At 43.0% G+C, this 23,861-nt stretch overlaps 1 protein-coding gene across 3 annotated transcripts in view; it reads right to left on the bottom strand.

Moving 5' to 3' along the window:
- NEK11 (NIMA related kinase 11) overlaps nucleotides 1–23,861 on the bottom strand; it is a 111,440-nt gene that overhangs the window by 7,157 nt on the left and 80,422 nt on the right. For all 3 annotated transcript variants that reach the window (XM_077303606.1, XM_077303604.1, XM_077303605.1), the window contains 3 exons: nucleotides 21,744–21,901; nucleotides 15,994–16,054; nucleotides 3,853–3,949 (listed from right to left, as the gene is read on the bottom strand). In XM_077303606.1, coding sequence (XP_077159721.1) covers nucleotides 3,853–3,949; nucleotides 15,994–16,054; nucleotides 21,744–21,901 — 316 coding nt within the window. The remainder of the gene's footprint in view (nucleotides 1–3,852; nucleotides 3,950–15,993; nucleotides 16,055–21,743; nucleotides 21,902–23,861) is intronic.

Raw genomic sequence — 23,861 nt, 5'->3', positions numbered from 1 at the left:
AGCCCCACAAATCCCTAAACCAGTCCTGTGCTTACAAGCTGAAGCTGGTCCACAGGCACTTTTTGCCCTGTTGTGTGGCTGTATATGCAGGAGCCCCATCCTCCCAGGTGTCAGAGTTCTGATCTGGATCAGGCCATGCAGCACTTGGAGAAAGTAATATATATTTTTTAAGTCCACATCGAGTTTGAGCCTCAGTCCCTAGCATCTACAGTGAAAGGCTGCACGCGCTTTCCTGCAAAGAAGGCTGATCGCTGGAAATATTTCATATTGGTTTAACAAAGATTGGTTTAAAGCATTCTCCCAGAAATCTGTATTAAAACTTCCCTCAAGCTCAAGACCAGCAAAAGCGCTCGCTCTAGAATAATTTAGAAAGTCCAAAAATTAATTGGAACTCTCAACTGGGCACTGTACCAACTCACTACAGAAAGGCAGAATTTCCCTTTGCTGGCTGGGTTGTCAGCTAGTCCTGAAGATCATGCGGTGCTCAATCAATTACTTTAGTATGACCTTTCTTTCTGAATTTTTTAAAAAAAGAAATAATACATTTGATGCTAACGTCACATGCGCAAGAGGCTTATATACATAGCCCCTTATCCTTCTTAAGCAGTAGAAGCTTGGCCATTCATGAAGGTGGAACAAAAAAATTCACCTTTCTTTTGCAGCTTCTGAAAGACAATTTTACTTACACCCAGCAGGTAACGCCAAAGCTTTTTGCCTGATCCTGGCTTGCTGCTGAGCAGAAGACATTGGAAGCTGAATGAGAGGCATTCACTGCAAGATTTTAATTTACTTAAATTTGGGCCTATGAAAGCTTTCCCATTTTACCCGTCAATATCTTATCGAATTTTTAAGACATAGTATAAAGTTCATTGCCATTAAACTCTGACTGATCACACGCATTCTTAAGTTCTTTGTAAAGGACATGAAACGCAAGGTATTTAGAGTTATTTCCTTCCTTTTAATGCTTTTACTGCTTTTGATTTCATCGTAATGAAAGCTATAAATGCTACGCCTGTGGTGTGTTTATTCCTTTGCTCTTTGACAAGCATGCAGGCCGGCCAGGATCATGAAGCTGCAAATGAGTTCCAAGAAGAACAGGAATGCCCATAAATGGGGATATTTCCTAACCAGTGAGATTGCTAATAACTAGGTGACATATACCTCACTTCTCAGAGGTCATAGGTGAGACTCCATGGGACTTTCTCTCTAAAGCATCCCTAGAACCTGGTTTGTAGTCAGAAGAAGCAGCCTTTCTCCTCTGCAGGAAAACAGTGGAACTTTCTCTCTATAGCGGTGGCATTTCCCCTAGTGCAAGTAGTCTTTCTTCACTAGTTCAAGGCTCCTTGTAGTAATGGCCCAGGCATAGACAGCTTTATCCCAGAGGGAAGGTGGTTTAGCCAAATCTTATAAGATCTTGGAAGCTAAGCAGGGCTGGTGCTTGGAAGGGAGGCCCTGTCCTCTGCAGAGGACAACAAGGGTACCTCTGTTCCTCACTTGCCTTGAAACTCCATTTCTGGAGTTGCCATAAGTTGGCTGCAACTTGAAGGAACTTTACATTCATACACAGAGGACAGATCTATTTAGTCCCATGGGGACTAAAGGGAACCTCCACACTGACCCCATTATGCATGAACCGGAACAACCAAGCTGGCGGCGACAGGGCTTCAGGGAAAATCCCTGATTATGCTCAACGTTGCCGCCATCCCGGGCGCCACCAAGCCCAGTCCCTCGGAAGACCCGTGTTAAGGAAATGTGGATTCTTCCACATTCCTAGGTCTTTCGAGGGCACAGGTGAGGGCTAGATCAGGCTAGCCCTGTGCATAATCGGAGGATCCGGGCCTTTGCATACATGGGGGACGGCGGGGCTTTTTGCCCCGCCTCAGTGAAACAGCGGCAGCCTGGCGTAGATTCTGCGATGCATAAGAGGTGATTGAGGGGCAGGAAACCTCTGAATACTAAGTGACAGGCAGTAACATTAGGGAAGGCTTAGGCCTCTAAGTCTTGCTCTTAGCTTGCCAGAGTAACAGTTTGGCCACTGTGTGAGACATGATGATGGACCAGACAGACCACCAATTAGTCAGCAGGGTTCTTCTTAAGTTCTTACGCTCTTGAGTTGGAAGAAAACAACACTGTTAACAGAAAAGTTCCTTGGGAGCTATAAAAGCCATTGTTCTAAACAAAAATTATAGTAATTTCAAAGCTCTTGGTTGCAATTTACCAGTTCAGCCAAATACAGAACTTGTAAGGCCATCCCTCTTTTAGACAGCTGGGGAATAAGGGAGTTGCTATAAAATTAACTCTCTTCCCAATACTGTAAAGTCTACACAAATGATTCCCACTGATATTATTTGTCTCCTGTTTTCTGTTAACCTTTTCCCATGATTGGCTATTATTGACTAACATTTATATGCCAATAAGGGTTTGCTGACTGACACCCATAATGTTTTGGAGTCAGACAGTAAACAGATTTCTGTTACTCTCGTTGTTGATGGAATATTTAAGAATGGCAAACAAACAAACAAAAAAGACTGGAGATCCTCTAGAAAAAGTAATCAACTGTTTTATGCAATCATCTAGGAACAGGTACCAGTCTGTGCAACATTACTATACAGACAATGCCACAAATGGAACTTGGCGAAATATTAGGGGGGCTAACCTCTGGGAGGCACCTGGAGATCGCCTGCATTTTATGCTCATGACGACTTTCCCCTCCCCAAGCTCTGCCTTCCCCAGGTTCCATCCCAAAATTTTACTAGTCCTGAGCTGGCAACCCTAAGAAATATTCATGTTTCAATTTGTCACTTAGGGGGGGAAACATGCTTGAGGACAGCTTCGTGTAGTTGACGTTGCCCCTTGTCAGCTGCACCATGTCTGTTCTTCAGCCCCCTGTTTTGGCACAGTTGTATTTTTCCAGCATCATCAGAGCATACAAAGCTGTAAGTGTTCCATGACACTTTTCTACAGATGACTCTTTTGCAATGTCATCCTACAGAGGTCTACTAAGAATCCTACTAAGGGTCTACTCAGTGGGGCTGGCTCCCAAGAAGGTATTCTTATGGTTGTGCTGCTAATTCATTTAGCCTTTTCATCTCTGCATAGGTCAAGTGCTAGGGGCAAAGAACAGAAAATCTACCTTGAAGGGAACAAAAACAACTCAAAAGAAAGAAAAATATTACTAAGAGATAACTCATGGCTTAATATAATATATATAAATCTCCCTAGAGAAGTGTCCATGTATTCCTTGGCATATGAAGAATGTGCCTGCCAGGGCGACCCCATGCACAGGTACTCCGGTCTGGAGTAACTTCAACAGAGATAGATTTGCACAGGATTGTTAGTTCTACTAGTGGATCAAAGATGACAAATGTGACGGGAAGGATCCACCTTCATTTCATTAATCCAGTCTGTACATCAGGAGGCAACACTAGTTTGGAACAAGATGCTTGAATATGTAAGCAAGCTGGAGAAGCCCACTGAATTAAAATAATTTTAGTTTTTTCATAGTATGTAACAAGGGTCAAAGAAAGCAGGTGAGGAAAAGATGCACAATTCTGAACAGGGCACAATTTTGAAAAGGAAAGTGAGAGGATTTGGACTCCCAAAATAATAAAGAGGAGCAGAATGAGCAGCTGTAAGACAATTAGAGGCCAGACGCCCAGCTTCAAAAGAAATAACATGCTTTGGGCCGAGTACAAAGATTCTGGCACTATAAGGAATCCATTCCTTCCCAATTGCTGCAGACAATAAGCTGGCTGTAAATATTCTAGGATCAAAGTTATTTTTGCCCAACTGCCTTCTCAATAAAAAAAACAGCATCTGTTTCTCTCGCTAACATTTCAGGAGGAGACTTACTCTCTCATATGTCTCAGCTTGGTTGCCGCCATGGTGCTGTTGAGAGCTCTCGGTCCCCCAGGCCCCAGTGGAGTCACGCTGGTGACAGTCCCAGAACCTACAGATCAATGCACAGACACACAACCTTATTCACCTTGCTTGCCTCAGCATTACAACAGATTCAAAAGTGCTAGTCAAGGGCAGTCAGGAACAGGAAGGCAATCTACCTTTGTCACAAGGAAATGCAGCATTCATTCAAAGATAAATTAGTGCGTTAAATACACATTAGGATAGCTTGGTTCAGAGGGCACAGGAAGCACAAGGATGATTTTAATTTAATGGCATGCACGCTGCAGGAGGAGTTTTCATGTGGGAAAATCCGGGGGCATTCAGCACTGCCGATAAATAAGGTTGCCAGCTTTGTGTTGGGAAATACCCAGAGATTTGGGAGGTGGAGCCTAGGAAGGGAGGAGACCTCAGTAAGGTATAATGTCAGGTAGACCAGGGGTAGTCAACCTGTGGTCCTCCAGCAAACGCTGGCAGGGGCTCATGGGAATTGTAGTCCATGAACATCTGGAGGACCACAGGTTGACTACCCCTGATAGACCACCCTCCAAAGCAGTCATTTTCTCCAAGTGAACTGACTGCTATTGTCTGGAATCAGTTGTAATAGCCAGGAGTGGTTTAAGGATTTGGGGAGCCCAGAGCACTAGAGCCAGTTTAAGGATTTGCGGGGGCCGAACCTTTTGTGGCGCAGAGTGGTAAGGCAGCCGTCTGAAAGCTCTGCCCATGAGTCTGGGAGTTCGATCCCAGCAGCCGGCTCAAGGTTGACTCAGCCTTCCATCCTTCCGAGGTTGGTAAAACGAGTACCCAGCCTGCTGGGGGGTAAATGACTGGGGAAGGCACTGGCAAACCACCCCGTATTGAGTCTGCCAAGAAAACGCTAGAGGGCATCACCCCAAGGGTCAGACATGACCCGGTGCTTGCACAGGGGATACCTTTACCTTTACCTTTAGCAGAATACAATTGCATCAGGAATGGCCAGACTGGGGGCAGAGGAGCCATCCACAGTGGAAAGGGGTGTCAATCTGAGTGTCCTCAAAGAGGGAAAAGGAGAGAGGCTATGGCCCTGATCCAGGTGGGAAAGGCACCTTGTGGGGCCACTGGAAGTACAGGGCCTGTAGCACATGGTACCGCACATGTAGCACATGCTACATAGATAAACACACCCTGGTAAAAGTGTGAGATCTCCAGACCCCACTGGAGGGTTCGCATCTCTATGCATAAAGAGAAACACGCTGGGATATGACCCCCATTTTCTCTCTCTCTCTTTCCTTGCTTTTTTCAAGATATTTATAGCAACAGTTTCTTTTATTTGGGGGATAAAATTGTATACTGCAACGGCCAAAATATAATCCGACAATTATCTGCAGATGTAGGCCAGTTGAATATGGGGCACAAAATCGTGACCCTGCTGTGGAAGCAGCAGGAGGAGGAAGCAGCACAGGACAACGGCATCTGCTGCAGGCCCAGCAACCCTCCTTGTGAGAAAGGGACATAAACTGTGGGGAAGGGACACAAAATCCTGATGAATGGAGGAACATACAGATGTTCCTGAAAACAGTAAGCAAGTCAAGGTGAAGCAAAACTTCTATGGTCACATTTATATTTTACCACATATTAAAACTTTTTAAAAAATCTGCAGCAATCTCACCAATAGTCTACTAAGAAGCTAAGTGTCCCTGTTTATTAGAAGCCTTACCCTGAGATAGCGACCAAAATAAGTCAACACATAAAGAACTTTGAAGATTGAGAAAACTCTGCCAAGTGATGGGAATGTTCCTCAGTGCAAGCATAAATGTCCTGCACCAAGTTCATCTTTCGCTTACAAGAACGTTTTCTCCGCCTTCTTAAGAGTCATCTTCCCCGTAGGAGAGGAATTTAGTTCTGCGGTTTAGTACAAATGTGAGGAGTCTTGTGGAACTCAATGGCTGGAATACCAAGTTATTTGCACAACTGTACCATTGTGAAAAAGTAATATCATTCTGGTTAATTAAAGTAGGGCAATATAATTGACAGAGACTTGTCAGTAAAGGGATGTGTTCCGCATTTCTAATCTTGCTGCTGAGTGCAAATTACTTAATTCTGACATGTTTTCCTAGGAGAGAAATTGGAACAGTGATGAGTTGCTTGCCTTTCTTTAGCGACAGTCTTGCACTTTGTGCTTTTATTCCCCAGGACTTAATGATACCTACCTACAAATGTTTGTCAACAGACTTTAAATAAAGGAAAATGACACTCCCACCCCACCCCCAAATATAGGGGTAGTACTAGTACTATACTTTTTATCTACAAGGATAGGTGATGCTAAGCCAGTGGGCCATGTTGGACATTAGAAATAATTTATTCAGGCCAGCCGCCGCCATTTTGTGATCCACTGGGTGGGCGAGTTTTCAGAAGGAAGTTCCCAGAGAATGGATACAGTCTACAGGTCATCATTGAGTTATGGGTAATTATAAACTGAGGGGACTTTAATGTCCTACAGTTTTTGACATACCTTTCAGGTATTTTAAGAGTGTAACTTCAACAAAGGATGCCCTTGTTCTGTCCCATCTACAATTTTTTTTCAACTCCCATGATTGTGGAAAACCCACAGATTACTCATGACGGTGGAAAACACAGCTATGCATATTCACTGGTAAAATGGTTTTTCCCCTCCCTATTGATAGGAGAATATTAATTTCCCCATCATGGGTGAAGAATTTACTATTTTAATTATGTGCAAGTGACCAGATATTTGTAGGTTTTTAAAAATAAAAAGCCACCAAATCTTACAAGTTTTTAAATCTCGATGTAACTCAATTGTTAAATGAGAAAATATATCTGTGAGAAACATCATAAAATATTTGTTATGGTTGCAATGCTTCAGCTTGCTTTAAGCTAAGATTTTCTTATTAAAAACATCTTTCTCAGCTTTCTTGGGGATTCAGGCGAAATAACCAGTTTTTTACTTCTCTTTGCCTTCATGTAGACTATTGGCCAAACTTGTTCTCGGCTGCACCAATACTCCTGTAGTAAATTTAGAAATTGTTTAACTGAGGGGGAGTGGATTAAACTGGGGCTAGTCACAGTTCTTTTAGATCTGTTCTTGCAAAGCAGTTCTGTCTGAGCTCTCTTAGCCCCACTTACATCACAGGAGACAGGAAGTGAAAGGTGTTTGTAAGCCGCTTTAGGGCTCCTTCAAACAGAGAAAACCAGTTCTTCTTCTTAAAGGAACTTTATGAGTGAACTTTTATATTAATTCTTCTTATATTATATCCTTTTTATATTCACTTTTTATATTAATCCACATTCTTTTTAAGGGGGAGGTAGGACTCAAAGAAGATATCTGTTTAATAGAATAGTTATTTGAAATGCAATGATAGTGGAGAGTTTGCAAGTTTAAAATAACTGTACCCAGCTTTCTCTTGATACAAATTTCTACCCCCCCCCCACAATAAACTGAGTTGCTGGGATAGCTCTAAACACATGAGAGGGGATAATCCCTTGATCAGCTTTTTCCTGTCATCATACTGCAGCATCAGAACACAAAGCTGGGTGTGGAATCACCCAAATTACCAATTACCTGAACATTTTGCTCTATATTTAATGGGGAAAAATGTTTCAAAATATAATTGGAGAAATAACCAAATCCAATGGAAGTGGTGTTTGTTGTTAGTGCTCAGTACATTGACCCTTCCTCTACTGTAAGGGCTGCTGGGATACCTCAAGTGGAAAGCCCATGACCACAGCAGTGTTAGGAAGGTGACTTTTCAGGCTATACAAATTTATACCGTATGCCATGACCACAGAGCTCCATCTCACTGGCTAGAAACGCCAAGGTCTGGAGTTAGGGATTCCAGAAAAGACAACGTGTAGAAAGCAAACTGAACCAAGTGGCTTCACTGCAAACACTAGGACAATGGTCCCCAACCTTTTTATTACTGGGGACCGGTCAACGCTTTACAATTTTACTGAGGCCCGGGGGGGGGTAGTCTTTTGCCGAGGGATGTTGCTACCGCCACCTGAGCCCCTGCTCTGCTTGCTTTCCCGCCGGCGTAGCTGACTTCCCACCGCCCACTGGGGGGCACTACCAGCAGCAGCTGCGCAGTGCCATGCCAAGGGGGAGCCCCAACCATGGCGGCCGCTGGAGAGCACCAAAGGTGAGCACCAAAGGTGAGCTGGCAGCAGAGTGGCAGGGCAGCCCCCGAGGCAGCAGCTGGGGAGGAGGACTAGGAGGATCCACGGCCCGGTACCAACTAATCCACGGACTGGTACCAGTCTCCAGACTGGGAGTTGGGGACAGCTGCACTAGAATACTAGATGTGTTGGGCAATTTCATCATTTATCTGCTGCTCCACTAGAAGTACACAAGAGGTTCAATCCTATCAACTTTTTCAGTGGCAGAAGAGGTAAGGAAGAATGTCAACTGATTCTCTGCCACGCTGTTATCCTGTCCTATGTGGCTTTAGTCCATGTGAGTCCCCAAATTCCCAGCACAGCCTTTTGAGTGTCCAAAAGTGGCTCCTCCTTGTTCTTGCACTGGAGGAAAATCTGGTAGGTGCCAAAAAACTGCAAGGTGTCATGACCAATTTTTCTGCTGAGTATTCCTGGATGTTGCATGCATTTTTGGATGACGATATTTGTCTTCATAGTATACTTTTTACAGTGCACAAATATGGTTTCCATTTTTTTGTGTGAAACTCAGCAGTGAAATGGGTGAAGTGGCTATCTGGTGTTAGCTGTTGACTGGCAGAAGGTGGCAGAAGGATCTGCAAGCATTCACTAGAAGGTGGCAATTCCAGAATCCATTCATTCTTGCAGCTCTTCCCCAATCTATTTCAGAATTTTGTAGCATCTTTCAAAAATAGCACGCTTCATAAATGATAAGCATATTTAATCCTGGCCCCTTGCCTTTCTAACTTTTGTCCCTACAGAAAACTTTTACAGGAATAGAATCATAGAATCATAGAATAATAGAGTTGGAAGGGAACTCGTGGGTCATCTAGTCCAACCCCCGCACTACGCAGGACACTCATATCTTTCTAACTACACCATGAATTGAGTTAAACTACTAGTATGTTAAGGGGATCTTCACAGATCTGTGAGAGCCAGTTTGGTGTAGTGGGTAGGAGTGTGGACACCTTTATCTGGTGAGCTGGGTTTGATTCCCCGCTTTTCACATACAGCCAGGTGGGTGACCTTGGGCTCGCCACACCACTGAAAAAACTATTCTGACTGAGCAGTAATATCAGGGCTCTCTCAGCCTCACCCACCTCACAGGGGCAGAGTCTGCACTTACTTTGTTTATTCCATTGACAATCCTGTTGAATTCAGATCGCTTTGAACTCGGATTTTCCTCTTCCCCCCCCCTCCCCATTGAAACAGGAAAGTCTTCTGCACGTGGTTAGGGTAGTTCTTTTCTTGAAAGGGGGGGGGGGAGAGGAGCCAGGCAGGGAGCCTCTTTCTTTTCTTGGAGGGGAGGGGGAGAGGATCGAAAAAGGCAGAGGAGGGAGGAAAAATCCAGGAACGACAGAAGTTGAGAGAAATTAGGGGCTTCTCCTTTAAGGCAAGCATGTCACATGACCAGGTCTAGAGGTTCTCTACTATGGAGCTTTCTTTCCCAAGCTGTATATTCAGGATTAAAAGCAGTCTGAGATATCGTACAATAAAGGTAGGGTCACTCCGGATCAATCCTTCTTTCTGCAAAATCCAAACGGAAATCGCATTCTGTGTAGAGGGCAGGAACTGAATCAATCTGGGGTTGGAATAAAAACTCCGTGCAGTTTACACCAGGGTGTCTGTTGTGGGGAGAGGAAAGGGAAGGCAACTGTAAGCCGCTTTGAGACTCCTTCGGGTAGAGAAAAGCGGCATATAAGAACCAACTGTCTTCTTCCTCTTCCTTTTCCTCTTCCTCCTCCTCTCTGATGAAAACCCATGCATGAATTGCCAACTTTGTTTTACTATCCTAACGAGAGTGGCATCTGCTTATCTTGTTTGGGTGCCACAGAGTTCTGCTTGAAGATTGCCAGTATCAGCAACAGATGTCCACTGTGTCCTAAATATTTAACAGTCTCCAGTATATGTAAATTGAAGGACAGAAATAGTTCCCACTAATGCCATCAAAACAACACCGATTCATGTAAAATTATACTATTGCTGAGCAATTATGTGACCGGAGGACGGATGGCTTACACAATCTGCTTGCCAAATCACTTCTGAAAACAGTTACACAAAAAATTAGAGGGCCCAAGAGAAGCTGTTTGACATCTAATTGTTACATAGCTGGAGGCACTATGGAAGACATGACACAGTCACAATTTGCCATTCTTTATAGTCACAATGCCTTGTGTTGTAATTTGCTACTAATAAATGTTTAATGAACATTTGTGTACATTAATGTTAATGAGCTGGGTACTGAAATTTTAACAAAAAAATCCAACAAACTACTTTATGCATCTAACAGGAAATCCATTTAAGTACATTTTTACAGTTTCCCTGCACCAAATTTAATATTGCAGTTACATGGAGGTCTGCCTTGAAGTTATCTAGTCCACTACAATGACAAATTTAAGGGAAACGAATGTTTAAAAATGAATGTTTAAAATACACCTGACCTTTTGTGCCAATGTGATACTATAAACTATGATACGACACATTATTTCAGGCTGACAGTGAGCACTGGATTAAAAACAGGGGTAGCTGGCCTCCAATCAACTATGGAGCTTACTGGGTGACATTAGGCCAATCAATACCTGTCAAGCCAGCCTACCCCACCCATCTGTTGTGAGGGCAACACAGGAAGAAGGGATCATGTTCACCACCTTGAGCTCCTTAGAGGAAGAGTGGTAGACAAGAAGATCATAGAATTGTTGGCCATCTAGTCCAGGGGTAGTCAAACTGCGGCCCTCCAGATGTCCATGGACTACAATTCCCATGAGCCCCCTGCCAGCATTCGCTGGCAGGGGCTCATGGGAATTGTAGTCCATGGACATCTGGAGGGTCGCAGTTTGACTACCCCTGACTATTCCAACCCCCTGCTCAATCATCAGCATAAAGCATCCTTGATAAGTCCAGCTGCTCTTTAAAAACTGCCTTCTTAGGCAGCCGATTCCACTGGTGGACTGACTGAAAATCTTTTTCCTGATATCTAGCTGGTACTGTTCTACATGTAGTTTAACCCCATTACTGCAGGACCTAACCTCTGCTGCCAACAGGAACCTTTCCCTGCCCTTTTCTAAGTGACAACCTTTCAAATACTTAAATGTCCCCTCTCAACCTCCTCTTCGCCAGGCCGAACATTCCCAAGTCTCTCAGCCTTTCCTCGTTGGACTTGGTCCCCAGGCTCCAGGCTAATACTAAACATGGTTACTCCCAGTTACGTCCCCCATAAGCAGCCATTGTCCATGTTGTTCTATAATAAAACTCACTCACTTAACAAGGAACAGGTGCATTTGGGGGGAAAGTATCTGTTATTCATGGAACCCCGTTCTTCATTTAGTATGAGCTTCTAAATGGGGATCTTAGCGACTGTCTCACATCCAGGTATTGATTAGGTTCACCTTCATTGAGCTTTACCAGTGGCACCACATGTGATGCCCTCAGACTTAAAGAGACAGCCATTCCCACCCCACCAGAGAGGTTGCTCTGGCATTCCATGCAAATACCCCGGTGCAAGTCTTTTAGAATGATGAAGCTATAAATACTGCCAGCTGTTATCAAAAGGCTTTCTAATTTTGGCTGTAACTTCTTTATTTAACTGAAGACAGCGGCATGCCTAGTTTATGCTAAATATAAGCATTTTGTATATGAACTTTTAAACTCTCCATGAATTCAAGCAAATTAGTGACATAAAGGAACACTTTTTATCGTTGCTTTTAACAAAATAGATCAAAGTACAAGGAATTTAAAAGGTTGTCCATGGAAAAAAAAAACAGAGAACAAATTAAGCCTGTAATCATAAGCATATTTATTGGGAACTAGATTCCCATTTAAGAGAAAAATGAAAGCCCAGTTATTTCAGTTGCCTACCAGCTCTTCTTATCGACTTTTTAAAAGTACTTCTCCCCCTCCCATATTTGTGACAGCACTGGAATCTGTTCCTTCTCACATGTTTATGTATCATTCTAAGCAAAGTTAAAGGTAAAGGTATCCCCTGTGCAAGCACCGGGTCATGTCTGACACCCTCTAGCATTTTCATGGCAGACTCAATACGGGGTGGTTTACAAGTGCCTTCCCCAGTCATTACCATTTACCCCCCAGCAAGCTGGGTACTCATTTTACCAACCTTGGAAGGAAGGAAGGCTGAGTCAACCTTGAGCCGGCTGCTGGGATTGAACTCCCAGCCTCATGGGCAGAGCTTCAGACTGCATGTCTGCTGCCTTAACACTCTGCGCCACAAGAAGCTAAATCCAGAGAGGTCAAAGGGCTCAGAAGGTCGTAACTGTTGGATAGCACTGATCATAGTTCCCATTGCACAGACAACTTCCACTTTCTCAATGTGTATGGCAAATGGGGGGCTGCCCAGAGGAAGATCAGGGCCCTGACTATGTAGAACTTTAGTACAATGCAATGACACCTAGTAGATATTTTGCTGTTCTAGACCTTTATATTCCATTCCATATAATTTGATGCTATGCAAGTTGCTGTCTTTGGCTCTCCATTTCCTATAATTATTCAATTTATAGAGGTGGTCTGATTCCAGTATACAAATGTACAAACAACAGTACACTTTGCATACTAAACATGCAAAGGTGACATTCCTATCCCAGTGTGGCATACCTATGGCCATGTATTCCTTTTTGTCTGACTGACATGGTATTCTGCATCAGAGCATCGTGGAAAAGATGCACTGGAACTGGCTGCTATGCCCAGCGATATTTTAAAATGTCATTGATCTTCAAGGGTCATATGTTTCCTGTAGCTTCCTGCATTGCTGGTTGAGCTATAAGCAGCGCCCTCAAAATACAAAGAGAGACTGTCGTTGCCCTGGTTTCAATTGCCCTTGGCTCGAAGAACCATATTCCATAACCAAAGGCAAATAAAAAGGATATGCCCAGCTAAATATAATGGAGCAATTAGGGGTTGTCTAACACACAGTTAAATCTTCAGCAATAAAAATTGTATGGTATATATGGTATAATAAAAGGTATATTAAAGAGATGGTATATTAAAAGGGACTGGTGTATCCTACCTAACCCCCAATGAAGTAAAAATGAATTAAATTGAATGCTGTTCTTTTCACTGCAAGATGTGTTAACATCCACTGGAATCATATGACCTCAATGAGCTAAGAGATAAATGGCCAAATTTCATTTTAATCAAGTTTTTCCTAGAATGACTTCCATTATATTTCCCTGTGTTTTTTTTTATGTTGTCATGTCATTGGCAGAATTTAAGTAGCCTTCGGAAAATGATTAGAAGTGTTCCAACAAATGGTGCTGCCTTTTAATCACAAACATGCCCCTCTGTACCATTTCAAAACCAAATGCTTATCAGCATGTTGTTTTTATCGACTCAGAACCTTTTAACAAATCAGTCTACAAAACCTTTGCATTTGGGGAGGCAAAGGACCAGGGTAATCAAAAAGACTTAATTCTATGCAAAGAGGGCTATGATTGGAGCGCAAAGAGCCAGTATCACAAACCTCGGTGGTTTTTAATGGGGCTCAGCACTGACTCAGTATATTCAAGATCAAATAACCAGCCCATTCCTTTTTGTGTTTTGAATATGTAGTCCAAGCATGGCTATAAACTACATCAATTCTGTGGTCTATGTACAGTTGGCAACTTATGGTCATGGCGTCTAGTAGCAATCTCTTTTAATTCCATATCTTGGCATAGCTAAAGGGAGGACCCAAGGGCCTGGATCTGCAAAGTTCTGCAAAGAAAGCACCAACAAAGCCAGTGCCTACCAGGGTCTCTAAAAATGTTAATGTTGCAGATTCCACTTCAGGCATTTTTGTTTAGCAATCTAAAAGGGTAGAGGTCAAAACAGAGTACAGTGGGGGCACTGATGGTGGAAAGTCCAGTCAAGTCACAGCTGACTTATGGTGAGTCCACAGTTTTTTTTCCAGCAAGAGACAAACAGATGATTGGCCATTGTACTTGAAGTACAGTATTTGCTGGCATATAAGACTACTTTTCCCCCCTGAAAAACATGCCTCCAAGTGGGGGGGGGGTCGTCCTATATGCCGGGTGCACTTCAGTTGGGATAGACATAGCTGCCCATAGTGGCCCATAATACTGTATTTTGAGTGGAAATTTTGGTGGGTCGTCTTATACGCCCAGTCGTCTTATACGCCGGCAAATACGGTAACTTTGTAGTTCAAAACAAAATATAGGTTTGGAGATCCAGATCCTCTCTGGCTGTATTCTGAAAGCACCAAAAAGCCAAGACAAGAACAAGCATCCAGAGTTCTCAGATGTTCATGCTCCTTTCCCTTTTCCTAGTATATGAAGACTTTTTGATTCAGACCAGTTGCATCATCAACTTTGCGCCCAGTATTGCGTCTTTTATTGCACTGGATCTCATGACATATTACAGTCGCCTTCCCTGTCCTCTCCCCACAACAGACACCCTGTGAGGTGGGTGAGGCTGAGAGAGCCCTGATATCACTGCCCGGTCAGAACAGTTTTATCAGTGCCGTGGCGAGCCCAAGGTCACCCAGCTGGCTGCATGTGGGGGAGTGCAGAATCGAACCTGGCATGCCAGATTAGAAGTCCGCACTCCTAACCACTACACCAAACTGGCTCTCCAGTTTGCCAGTGCCTTCCCCAGTCATTACCGTTTACCCCCCAGCAGCAAGCTGGGTACTCATTTTATCGATCTCGGAAGGATGGAAGGCTGAGTCAACCTTGAGCCGCCTGCTGGGATTGAACTCACAGCCTCATGGGCAGAGCTTTACATAGCTCCTTATGATGTAGAGACAATTTTCTTGCTATGCTCATCTGCAGAGCATTAATGTTTTGTCAGGAGGTTTTATCCACAAGCCACCACCTTCTTCATCACAGTTCCTCACATCTCTACAAATTATAGAAGGAAATTCAAGGAAATAGACTAAATTTTAAAATAAATCTTTCATGGAGCCTGACCTCTGCTTTTATTCCTGTTCCTATATATGCAGTATTTTTGAATGGCTGAGAATGATGACATTTTGATAAACCTAGACTGCAATGTTAATTGCTTCAAGCAGCTGATGTCATTTCCAAGCTGCAATACATTAACAAATTATAAACTATTAAATGAACTGAAGAACCACAGTGAGCTATCATGAATTTTTGTGCAATTTGTGGTGGTTCATGATGGTTTACAACAAACAGCTGAGCGTCTGGGAGCTCCCTACTGCTCAGCTGTTTGGTTTAAATGGTGTGGTTCCTCTGTTCATGAAACCCAAACAGGTCCAACTCATGACAAACTTTGTCAGCTGGTTTGTGTCCAGCCTTACTCATGAAGCTGCCCTCTCCCAAGTTAAGCCTCTGGTCCACTTTATAAACAAGATATGAATACATGAAACTTCCTTCTATTTATTTATTTGTTTGTTTGTTTGTTTGTTTGTTTGTTTATTTATTTATTCTACCAAGTTAAACCACAGATCCGTCTAATTCGCCCTTCTCTTTTGACTGGTAGCATCCCTCCAAGAGCCTCTTGTGGTGCAGAGTGGTAAGGCAGCAACATGCTGTCTGAAGCTGTCTGCCCATGAGGTTGGGAGTTTGATCCCAGCAGCCGGCTCAAGGTTGACTCAGCCTTCCATCCTTCTGAGGTTGGTAAAATGAGTACCCAACTTGCTGGGGGGTAAACGGTAATGACTGGGGAAGGCACTGGCAAACCACCCCGTATTGAGTCTGCCATGAAAACGCTAGAGGGCATCACCCCAAGGGCCAGACATGACCCGGTGCTTGCACAGGGGATACCTTTACCTTTACCTTTATCCCTCCATACTCTCAGACAGGGGCTCCTTCCTGACACCTGCTGACTGAAATCCTTTAACATATGATGGATTTTACCTCACACTTCCAGCTTAAAAAACCAATGCTCTGCTACTGCCCCTTTCTGTAAACAGCAAGGGATGGATAGAAAGTAAAATACATTCAGAACTAAGTGGGAAATAACACAACCTCTCACCTAAAGAGCTGGTATTTAGGATGCTCTCCATATACCTGACCATTGCTTCAATATCATTGTCCTGTAAGCAGAAGAAAAAGATTTTAATCACCTATTTCAATAGACTTTGACCCTACAAACAGCGCGCTTTGTTAAAATTTAGTAGCTAAACAAAAATAAATAAATAAATAAATACAGGTTCAAACAGCAGACACGGTTGCTTAAAATACATAACAATACAAGAGTCAATGACCTCTTTGGTTTAGATGTCTGTTTCTTGACAGGAACACTAAGCAAGTTCACAGATTGGGTAATAGCCATCTCTGTTGTTAACCTGCAGGTCGGAGATAATCCTTCAACACAATATTTCTTGGTATCCTTGTGCATTAGACTAATTCAAGTTGAAAAAAATACCTGAAAAATACCTTAATGTAGGGTGTTAATTCAGTTGGATTGTTGTTGGGTTTTTTTTGCTATTTTTTGGATATCCAAAATTACCAGCCCCAAATATTCCAAAAATTTTCAGGATTTTTAGGATCACCATATAGCCTCAGCGTGGTTGTAAAGAACTATCAGTCCCTTTAAATGGCTTCAGAATAAATTCTCAAGCTTGGAGAAGGCATTTAAAGGGACTCCCGAGTCCTTTAAACGTATTCAGGATTTACTTGCATTGCCATGGCTTGCAAACAGCACTGAAATTTTAAAAGGGCCAAATTTCCTTTAAAGTTTAAATGCCTTCTATTCTGTTCATTGGAAACAAATGAAATCTGACTTTGATTGCAAAGAGAAAACATGGATTGGAAATCATAAATAACTGAATCAAACAACAAATACTTAACCAAATCAAATACAAACAAATGTGCATAATACTTTACCCTAACCTGGGCCCATTCCACACATACTTTCAGTGTGCTTTTGCAGCCAGATTTTCCTGTACAGAACAGGAAAATCTGATTATAAAATGCATTGAAAGTGCATTATCTAATGTATGCAGAATGGGCCTTACATAGGCCAGGCAAGCCCAATTTTGTCAGATTGTGGAAGTGAAGCAAATTCAGCCCTGGCTAATAATTGGATTGAAGACCACCATGTCTAGGGTTGCTTTGCAGAGGCAAACTACCTCTGAACATCTCTTGCTGTGAAAACCCTACAGCAGGGGTAGTCAAACTGCGGCCCTCCAGATGTCCGTGGACTACAATTCCCAGGAGCCCCTGCCAGCATTTGCTGGCAGGGGCTCCTGGGAATTGTAGTCCACGGACATCTGGAGGGCCGCAGTTTGACTACCCCTGCCCTACAGGGTCAGCATAAAACAGCTGTGACTTGGTACAGCAACAACAAAGGATCACCAGAAGTGGATAAATGGGGATGTTCCAATCTACTTGAAAAGACTTTCTGCACTGATATCAGAGAGATTGAAACCTTTGCTCAAGTTTTTTATTGCTGTCAACAGGACTTCAAAGCGCTTACATTTAGCTGGATTGTGCCCCATCTGTTTTGATGTTTAACATGACTTGCAACGTCTGCATCTTTAATATCAATTAATCCCAAAATATCTAAAATCATGCTGAGCTGAAGGGAAATGGGATCAGCTAATGAAACTGAAGCTATTTCAGGCTTGCTGTATGGAATGGATTTTTTTTTGGGGGGGGAGCTATATGTCATGGGGAAAAAAAGAGCCTTGTGTTTGTTTTCACCAACTCAGGATCCATTTTATTTTTAGAAAGAGCATATTTGCATACTTAAATTAAAACTAAAAAGTTGGATAAATTGGACAGATGGCTCTGCCTTGTGATTCCTAAATATATATGATTCATACACAGAGGGGTATTCTGAAGAATTCTGTATAAAAGTTAATCGTTCCTCTTGCATAATGTCTATTTATTGAAACAAGTGTTATACAGAGGATCTCAATGGACTGTATCTTTAGATTAGAGAACAGGCAAGCAATTCACTGGCCCTTGCTCTTTTTGGCCTTCCAATGTTATCCTCTTACTCCTATCAAGCTTCAGAACAAGTTGGCTGTTCTCAGCGACCAATCAGGGCCAGAACAAAAAGATTACCACCACCTACTGGCTATGTGCCTAATACCATGTTGGAGCGATTGACACCATTTTGAGATTTATGGTACTGTGTATATGTGAAGGGAGGGTCTGCTGGCTACATTTAGTGACTTCTTCAGTCACATAACCCACTGCATTCCTGCAGTCCAGTTACAAGATGGTCAGCACTTTCTGTCTCCCATGTGTAATTAAAGGGGTATTCTCTTAACTGGTATTTTTCTGCTGTTAACCCCCATCTCTTGTTCCACCTGCTACTATTGAAATTGGCCTTAATGCCCATTCAGTTCAAGGAGAAATCTGTGTTTGACATTTTCTAAGAGCCAAAATGCACATCGTGAATCTGAATCAACAGATGAGCCACAAGTTGAAGCAATGAGGAAAATGAAACATCAACCCCTTAGTGGGGACAGAAGCTGTTGATCCACCCATATGGGTCTATGGAAAGTGGCGGGATATAAATCAAATAAACAGATAAATATCATTTTAAAGGTATCCCCCTGTGCAAGCACCGAGTCATGTCTGACCCTTGGGGTGACGCCCTCTAGCGTTTTCATGGCAGACTCAATACGGGGTGGTTTGCCAGTGCCTTCCCCAGTCATGACCGTTTACCCCCCAGCAAGCTGGGTACTCATTTTACCGACCTCGGAAGGATGGAAGGCTGAGTCAACCTTGAGCCGGCTGCTGGGATTGAACTCCCAGCCTTATGGGCAAAGCTTTCAGACGGCTGCCTTACCACTCTGCGCCACAAGAGGCTCATAAATATCATTTTAGGGGTTAGCATATCAGTATAACCCAAGATAACATTGTTCTTATACAAATAGAGCACCCAGTACCCAATCATCTATGCATGTTCTTGGACTCGCCGTATATCCACAGTTGCGTGTGGGCCTGCCTGCTAAATTTCACTGCTGAACTCTAAGATCATTCTCACACATGGCAGAATTCTGGCAGACTGGTAAGGAGGGGGAGGGTTTGGGAGGGAGGGTTGGGGTGCGAGGGGATTTGTATTGCTGTTGATTTTACTGCTTTATTTATGTTGTAAGCTGCTGCAAGCTAGCAGTGCTAAGAGCGGCACCGTAGAAGCAATAATAATAATAATAATAATAATAATAATAATAATGATGATGATGATGATGATGATGTGACAGTATTTATTACCTTTTCCCCCAAATTCACTTTCATCCCTTGTTTTCCGTAGACAATTTTACATGTTTTTGTACTACTGGTTTGTCCCTCTTAAATTGTCTCTAATAAAGAACATTTTCAGTTTATACCAGACTGATTTAGAAGTTCTTAAGGGAACATCCCAATAAATGTTATGAAGATCCCAAAGCTACCCCCTTTCGCTAAGACTCCAATTACAACGTGAATTTCCCCAATCAATCCAAGAGACCTTCAATTTGGCTAACTATGTGAGGGAAAAGAGATGAGACTGTCTTGTTTTATTGATGTGGCGCTAAACATGCCTATACCGAAGTATTCTCCCCGCACACTGTTATAGCTGCCTCATCCATTAATGACAACAAAACGTATGTGTGCGTACAGAGGAGAAAGCAGAATGGGGGGAAAGAGTAGAATAACATTCTGACAGAGCTGTCAATAAAACACCTTCCATTCCCTGCAGCCCTAATTTTTCTTGTCACAGAAATGTAAACCACAGACATGGCAGTATGTCACTCTGCCCGAACCTAACTGCCAATGCTGAGTTTTCCCTTCATTTTTAAGATCTGTTTACGGCAGGTGCCTCCTAATGCACTGAATGCGAGTCAGATTAAGCAGAAACTATTGATTGACCTCCACTGAGAACTCCTTTACATGCTGGAAAAAAGTAAAAGGGGGAAGTTAAGACTGGGTGTGCTGGAGAGGTGAGGACATGAGAAAGACTGTTGAAATGAAGGGATCCATTTCCAGTCTACAACAGGGAGTTTTCAAGAAGTTTTCAAGAGGTTCATGCAGTCTTAGCAGTCTAAAATTTCTGAAGCAAATCCTATTCTGCTTTTGTTTGATTAAGTCTGATAACCAGAATAGCAAGTTGCGTACGGATTAGGGTTCAAGTTTTAGCTGAGCTATGGACTTATTAAGTTAGCCTTGGGAAAGATTATATATATTGCAATGATTGGCCTTTAGTGGTTCTGTAAAAACTGGAGCTCATTATACACTCCAGATCAGCAACCCAAAGCTAATAGTTTGATGTCCCTTATCAGTTTCAAGCACATTTATATTATGCTATAGCTATTCTGCATTAAGAATTTCATGGTGAAACACACACATTGGTCACAGCACATCATCCCAGTGTAGCTATTAAATGTCGAAACAGGCAACACTCCCAAGGAAGAAGAGAGCCATACTGGACAGGACCAAACGTCCTTTTAGTCTAGCACAGTGTTCTCATTGTTCCCAACCAACTGCTGCTAGGAAGCCCATGAGCAGGACAACTGCAACAGCATCTTCCCCTACCCATGCTCCCCAGCAACACAAAGAGACCCACTGCCTCAGGCACTGGAGGGGGTAGATAGTCATCATGACAAGTAGCCACTGATAGCTCCATGGATTTGCCCACTCCCCTTTTAAAGTCTTCCACGTTGATGACCATTACCACATACTGTGACAGCGTTCCATAATTAAACAAGGTACTGTGTTAAGAAGTACTGTCTGTCCTCAACTTTCAGCCTTCAGATTCAGTGGATGACCATGGATTCTAGTACTGTAAGAGGGATAATATCTTGACCGCTGTTTCCACACCATGCATAACCCTGGGGTTTCTTGATGGTCCTGGAAGGGTCTCCTGAATGAGTTGATTATTTTTTTATATGTGTTTTAAATTTGTTGAACATTTATCAGGTGATATGACCACATATGGTCATGTTGACATACCCCTCCTTCCCAAAATGGCCAATGATGGCCTGGAGGAAGTGGGAATGGGAGGTACTGTGGGTGGGAAGGTCCACAGCTATGCTTCTCAAGCATATTCTGCATGATCATGCCACTTCTGGGGTTTCTTGGTGTGAAGAAGGTTTCAGAGGTTTCTCAATGGTAAAAAAAATTGAGAAAGGCTGACTGTTATAGACTTAGCACATGAAAACAATAGTAGAAATAAATGTGGAGATTATGAAGTCTGATTAATATTAGTATTATGTCTCCAAAAAGCTTATAATAGCAGTCCTGTGATGAAGCAACGCACAGCACATAGCATGGAAATCTGCCTGGCGTAACGATACTTGTGCTGCACATGTGATTTTCAAATGAAAGTTTATTTCAGTTCTTTCGGGTGGTGTTAGAAAGTGCTGTCAGGCCACCACCACGAAAGGATTGGAAGGCAAGAGACATTCAGAGGTGGTTGGCCATTGCCTGCCTTTGACTAGAGACTCTGTACTAGGGTTGGGGGCTTCAGCGTCCAAAGCACCTAACCCTACTTCTTTGGTGGTCTCCCAACCCAGTCCTAACCAGGGCTGAGCCTCCTGAGCTTTCAAGATTTTATGAAATTGGGCTAGCCTGGGCCATCCAAGGTCATGGCCAAACATTTCTGGGTAATCGTAACTCTAAAGTAACTTTTAAAACATTTGTAAGAAATATTTCAAAGATTTCAGTACTGCATACAGATAATAGGGGTTTCAAAGAATCCAGTGCTCCTTTCCATTCGGTTTGTTTGCTGTTCTCAACTATAAAAACTGCCAGTGATGTTCAGCAGTTCTCAGAAGGGTGTCTGTATACCTGACAATTGGTTCTACAAATAGTTTGTGACATCTCACTCTCCTCCTCTTCTGTCAGTTCTTCTTCCTCTTCCTCCTCCTCTTCCTCACTGGTTTCTGAACATGATTCAAACCCATCATTGTAATACTCTTCTGCAATGAGTGGGTCTTCAGGGATCTCTGTTTTTGAAGGGGAAAAAAGGGTGAGGACAATAAGAAGTAATTCCTACTCAGAAGTTACTTGCCAGCTATCTATTTCAGTTTCAAAAACTTTGCAATGACGAGGAGACAAGTTACCAATGTAAGGTCAATACTAGAGAAGTAGTATAAGAATTTGAATTTACATACTTTACAAATAAGAACATAATGGTGAAATAACATTGCCAGTTCTGGGTTGGGAAATACTTGGAGGCTTTGGGGGTGGAGTTAGGAGGGGCAGGATTTGGGGCAGGAAGGAACCTCAGTGGAGTATAACGCTATGGAGTCCACCTCCAAAGCAGCTGATTTCTTTAGTCTCTGGAGATGATCTATAATCCCAGGGGGTCCCCAGGTTGCACCGGGGGACTAACATCCCTGTGGTGGCCACACAACTTTCACATTTTCTCCACACAGCAATCCTGAAGTTATTTGTGTGTGAGACTTTGCTGCAATAGCAGTTCTCTGTTAAAGAAATTTCTATCCCATCTTCCATAAGATTAAATATAGACAAGGGCTTCCAGCTGGGCTGGCTCAAAGCCAAGTGGCACAAATGAAGGGCAGAGAGTGGAGGAAGTAACACTTGTCCCTACGGCCCCCAGCCTTAAAGTCTTGCTAGCCAGCTGACTTGACATTCCCCCTCGCTGTCTCTTAGGGATGCCACCTCTGGCTAGGAAAATCCCCAGAAATATGTAGAAGGAGCATGGAGCAAACAGATTTCGGGAAGGGGCGGGAATCCACCAGGAATGTGGTGCCATAGATCGGCTTCCTGAGGTGGTCATTTTCTCAGGGGAACTGGGCTCTGTAGTTTGGAGACCTGGAGAATTCCTGGAGAACTCATTCCTGGAGAACTCATCACCCCAAAGTTGGTAATCTGACTTTCATTTCCCTTCTGATTGTTTCTGAGGAGAAATTGGGGTTTGTTTGGAATACCCCCTACCCCACCTCTAATCATCAGGATGGGGTGCAGCTTCCCAAAGGTAGCAGGGTCTCCTTCCAGTTATAGCAAAGGAGGAGGGGACAAGATTGGCTGCCAAGAGCATTGAAGTGGGGGGGGGGAGGTTGAAGGTTTTAACCCTGTTCCTTAGCCTAGCTACTCCTGGCAACTGCTCATCCCCTTCTCCTGCCATTACCAGCTGTAATTGGAGAGGGATTGTGCAATCTTCAGAAAGCTTCAGCTTATCCTGATTGCTGAAGGTGAGGTGGGACTTTCCAAAGATGGCCAAACCCCTCTTTAATTATGCAGAGCAGGGGCAGGATACCAGATAGCAATGCCAGCACAGTGCAGTGCGGTGGCATTGGGGTCTTAGGCCTGGGCGGCTAAATATTTTCCAAGATATTTATGCACAGAATGAAGCTCTGCAAAAGACAATGAAAATATAAAACATATTCCTTGGTGCTTTGCCAAATTCCTTGGTGCTTTCTTCGTGTATTATTGCTGCTGCGGTATTCCCCCAGTGAGATAAACTCTTTGAAAAATAGTTTTCATTTTCTCCTTCCCTGGAGTTCATTATTAGTACATTAATGCAGCATTCGGAATTTTGCAGGCACTTAAGAGGCAATGGGCAGCCTCATTTATTGAAAATAAAAAAGAAACAGGCGACAAAAGTAGGGTGATCACCCAAGAGAACAATATCGCGCACATGTCAACAAGTCGCTAATGAACAAAAAGAACAAAACAAATCTCTGTCTGTCTTGGAGCAATTTGGACTCCAGCTTCTATATCTTTACATTAAAAAAAATAAATATTTGCATATAAATAGCAATGACTGCATAATGCCCATAATAATTTTCTTTCTCCATTTCTAAAACATGCATACAACCGATGCTCATCGATAATACGTACAGGTTAAGTTCTCTTTGCAATTCTGAATTGGCTGGACATTTCTAAGCTGAGTTCTAAGAGGTTTCTTCAGGTTAGGTTGGTGCTGATGGTGCTACCTAT

This window comes from Paroedura picta, chromosome 11, assembly GCF_049243985.1.
Source record: "Paroedura picta isolate Pp20150507F chromosome 11, Ppicta_v3.0, whole genome shotgun sequence".
NCBI lineage: Eukaryota > Metazoa > Chordata > Lepidosauria > Squamata > Gekkonidae > Paroedura > Paroedura picta.
This window is presented reverse-complemented; position numbering and strand designations above follow the sequence as displayed.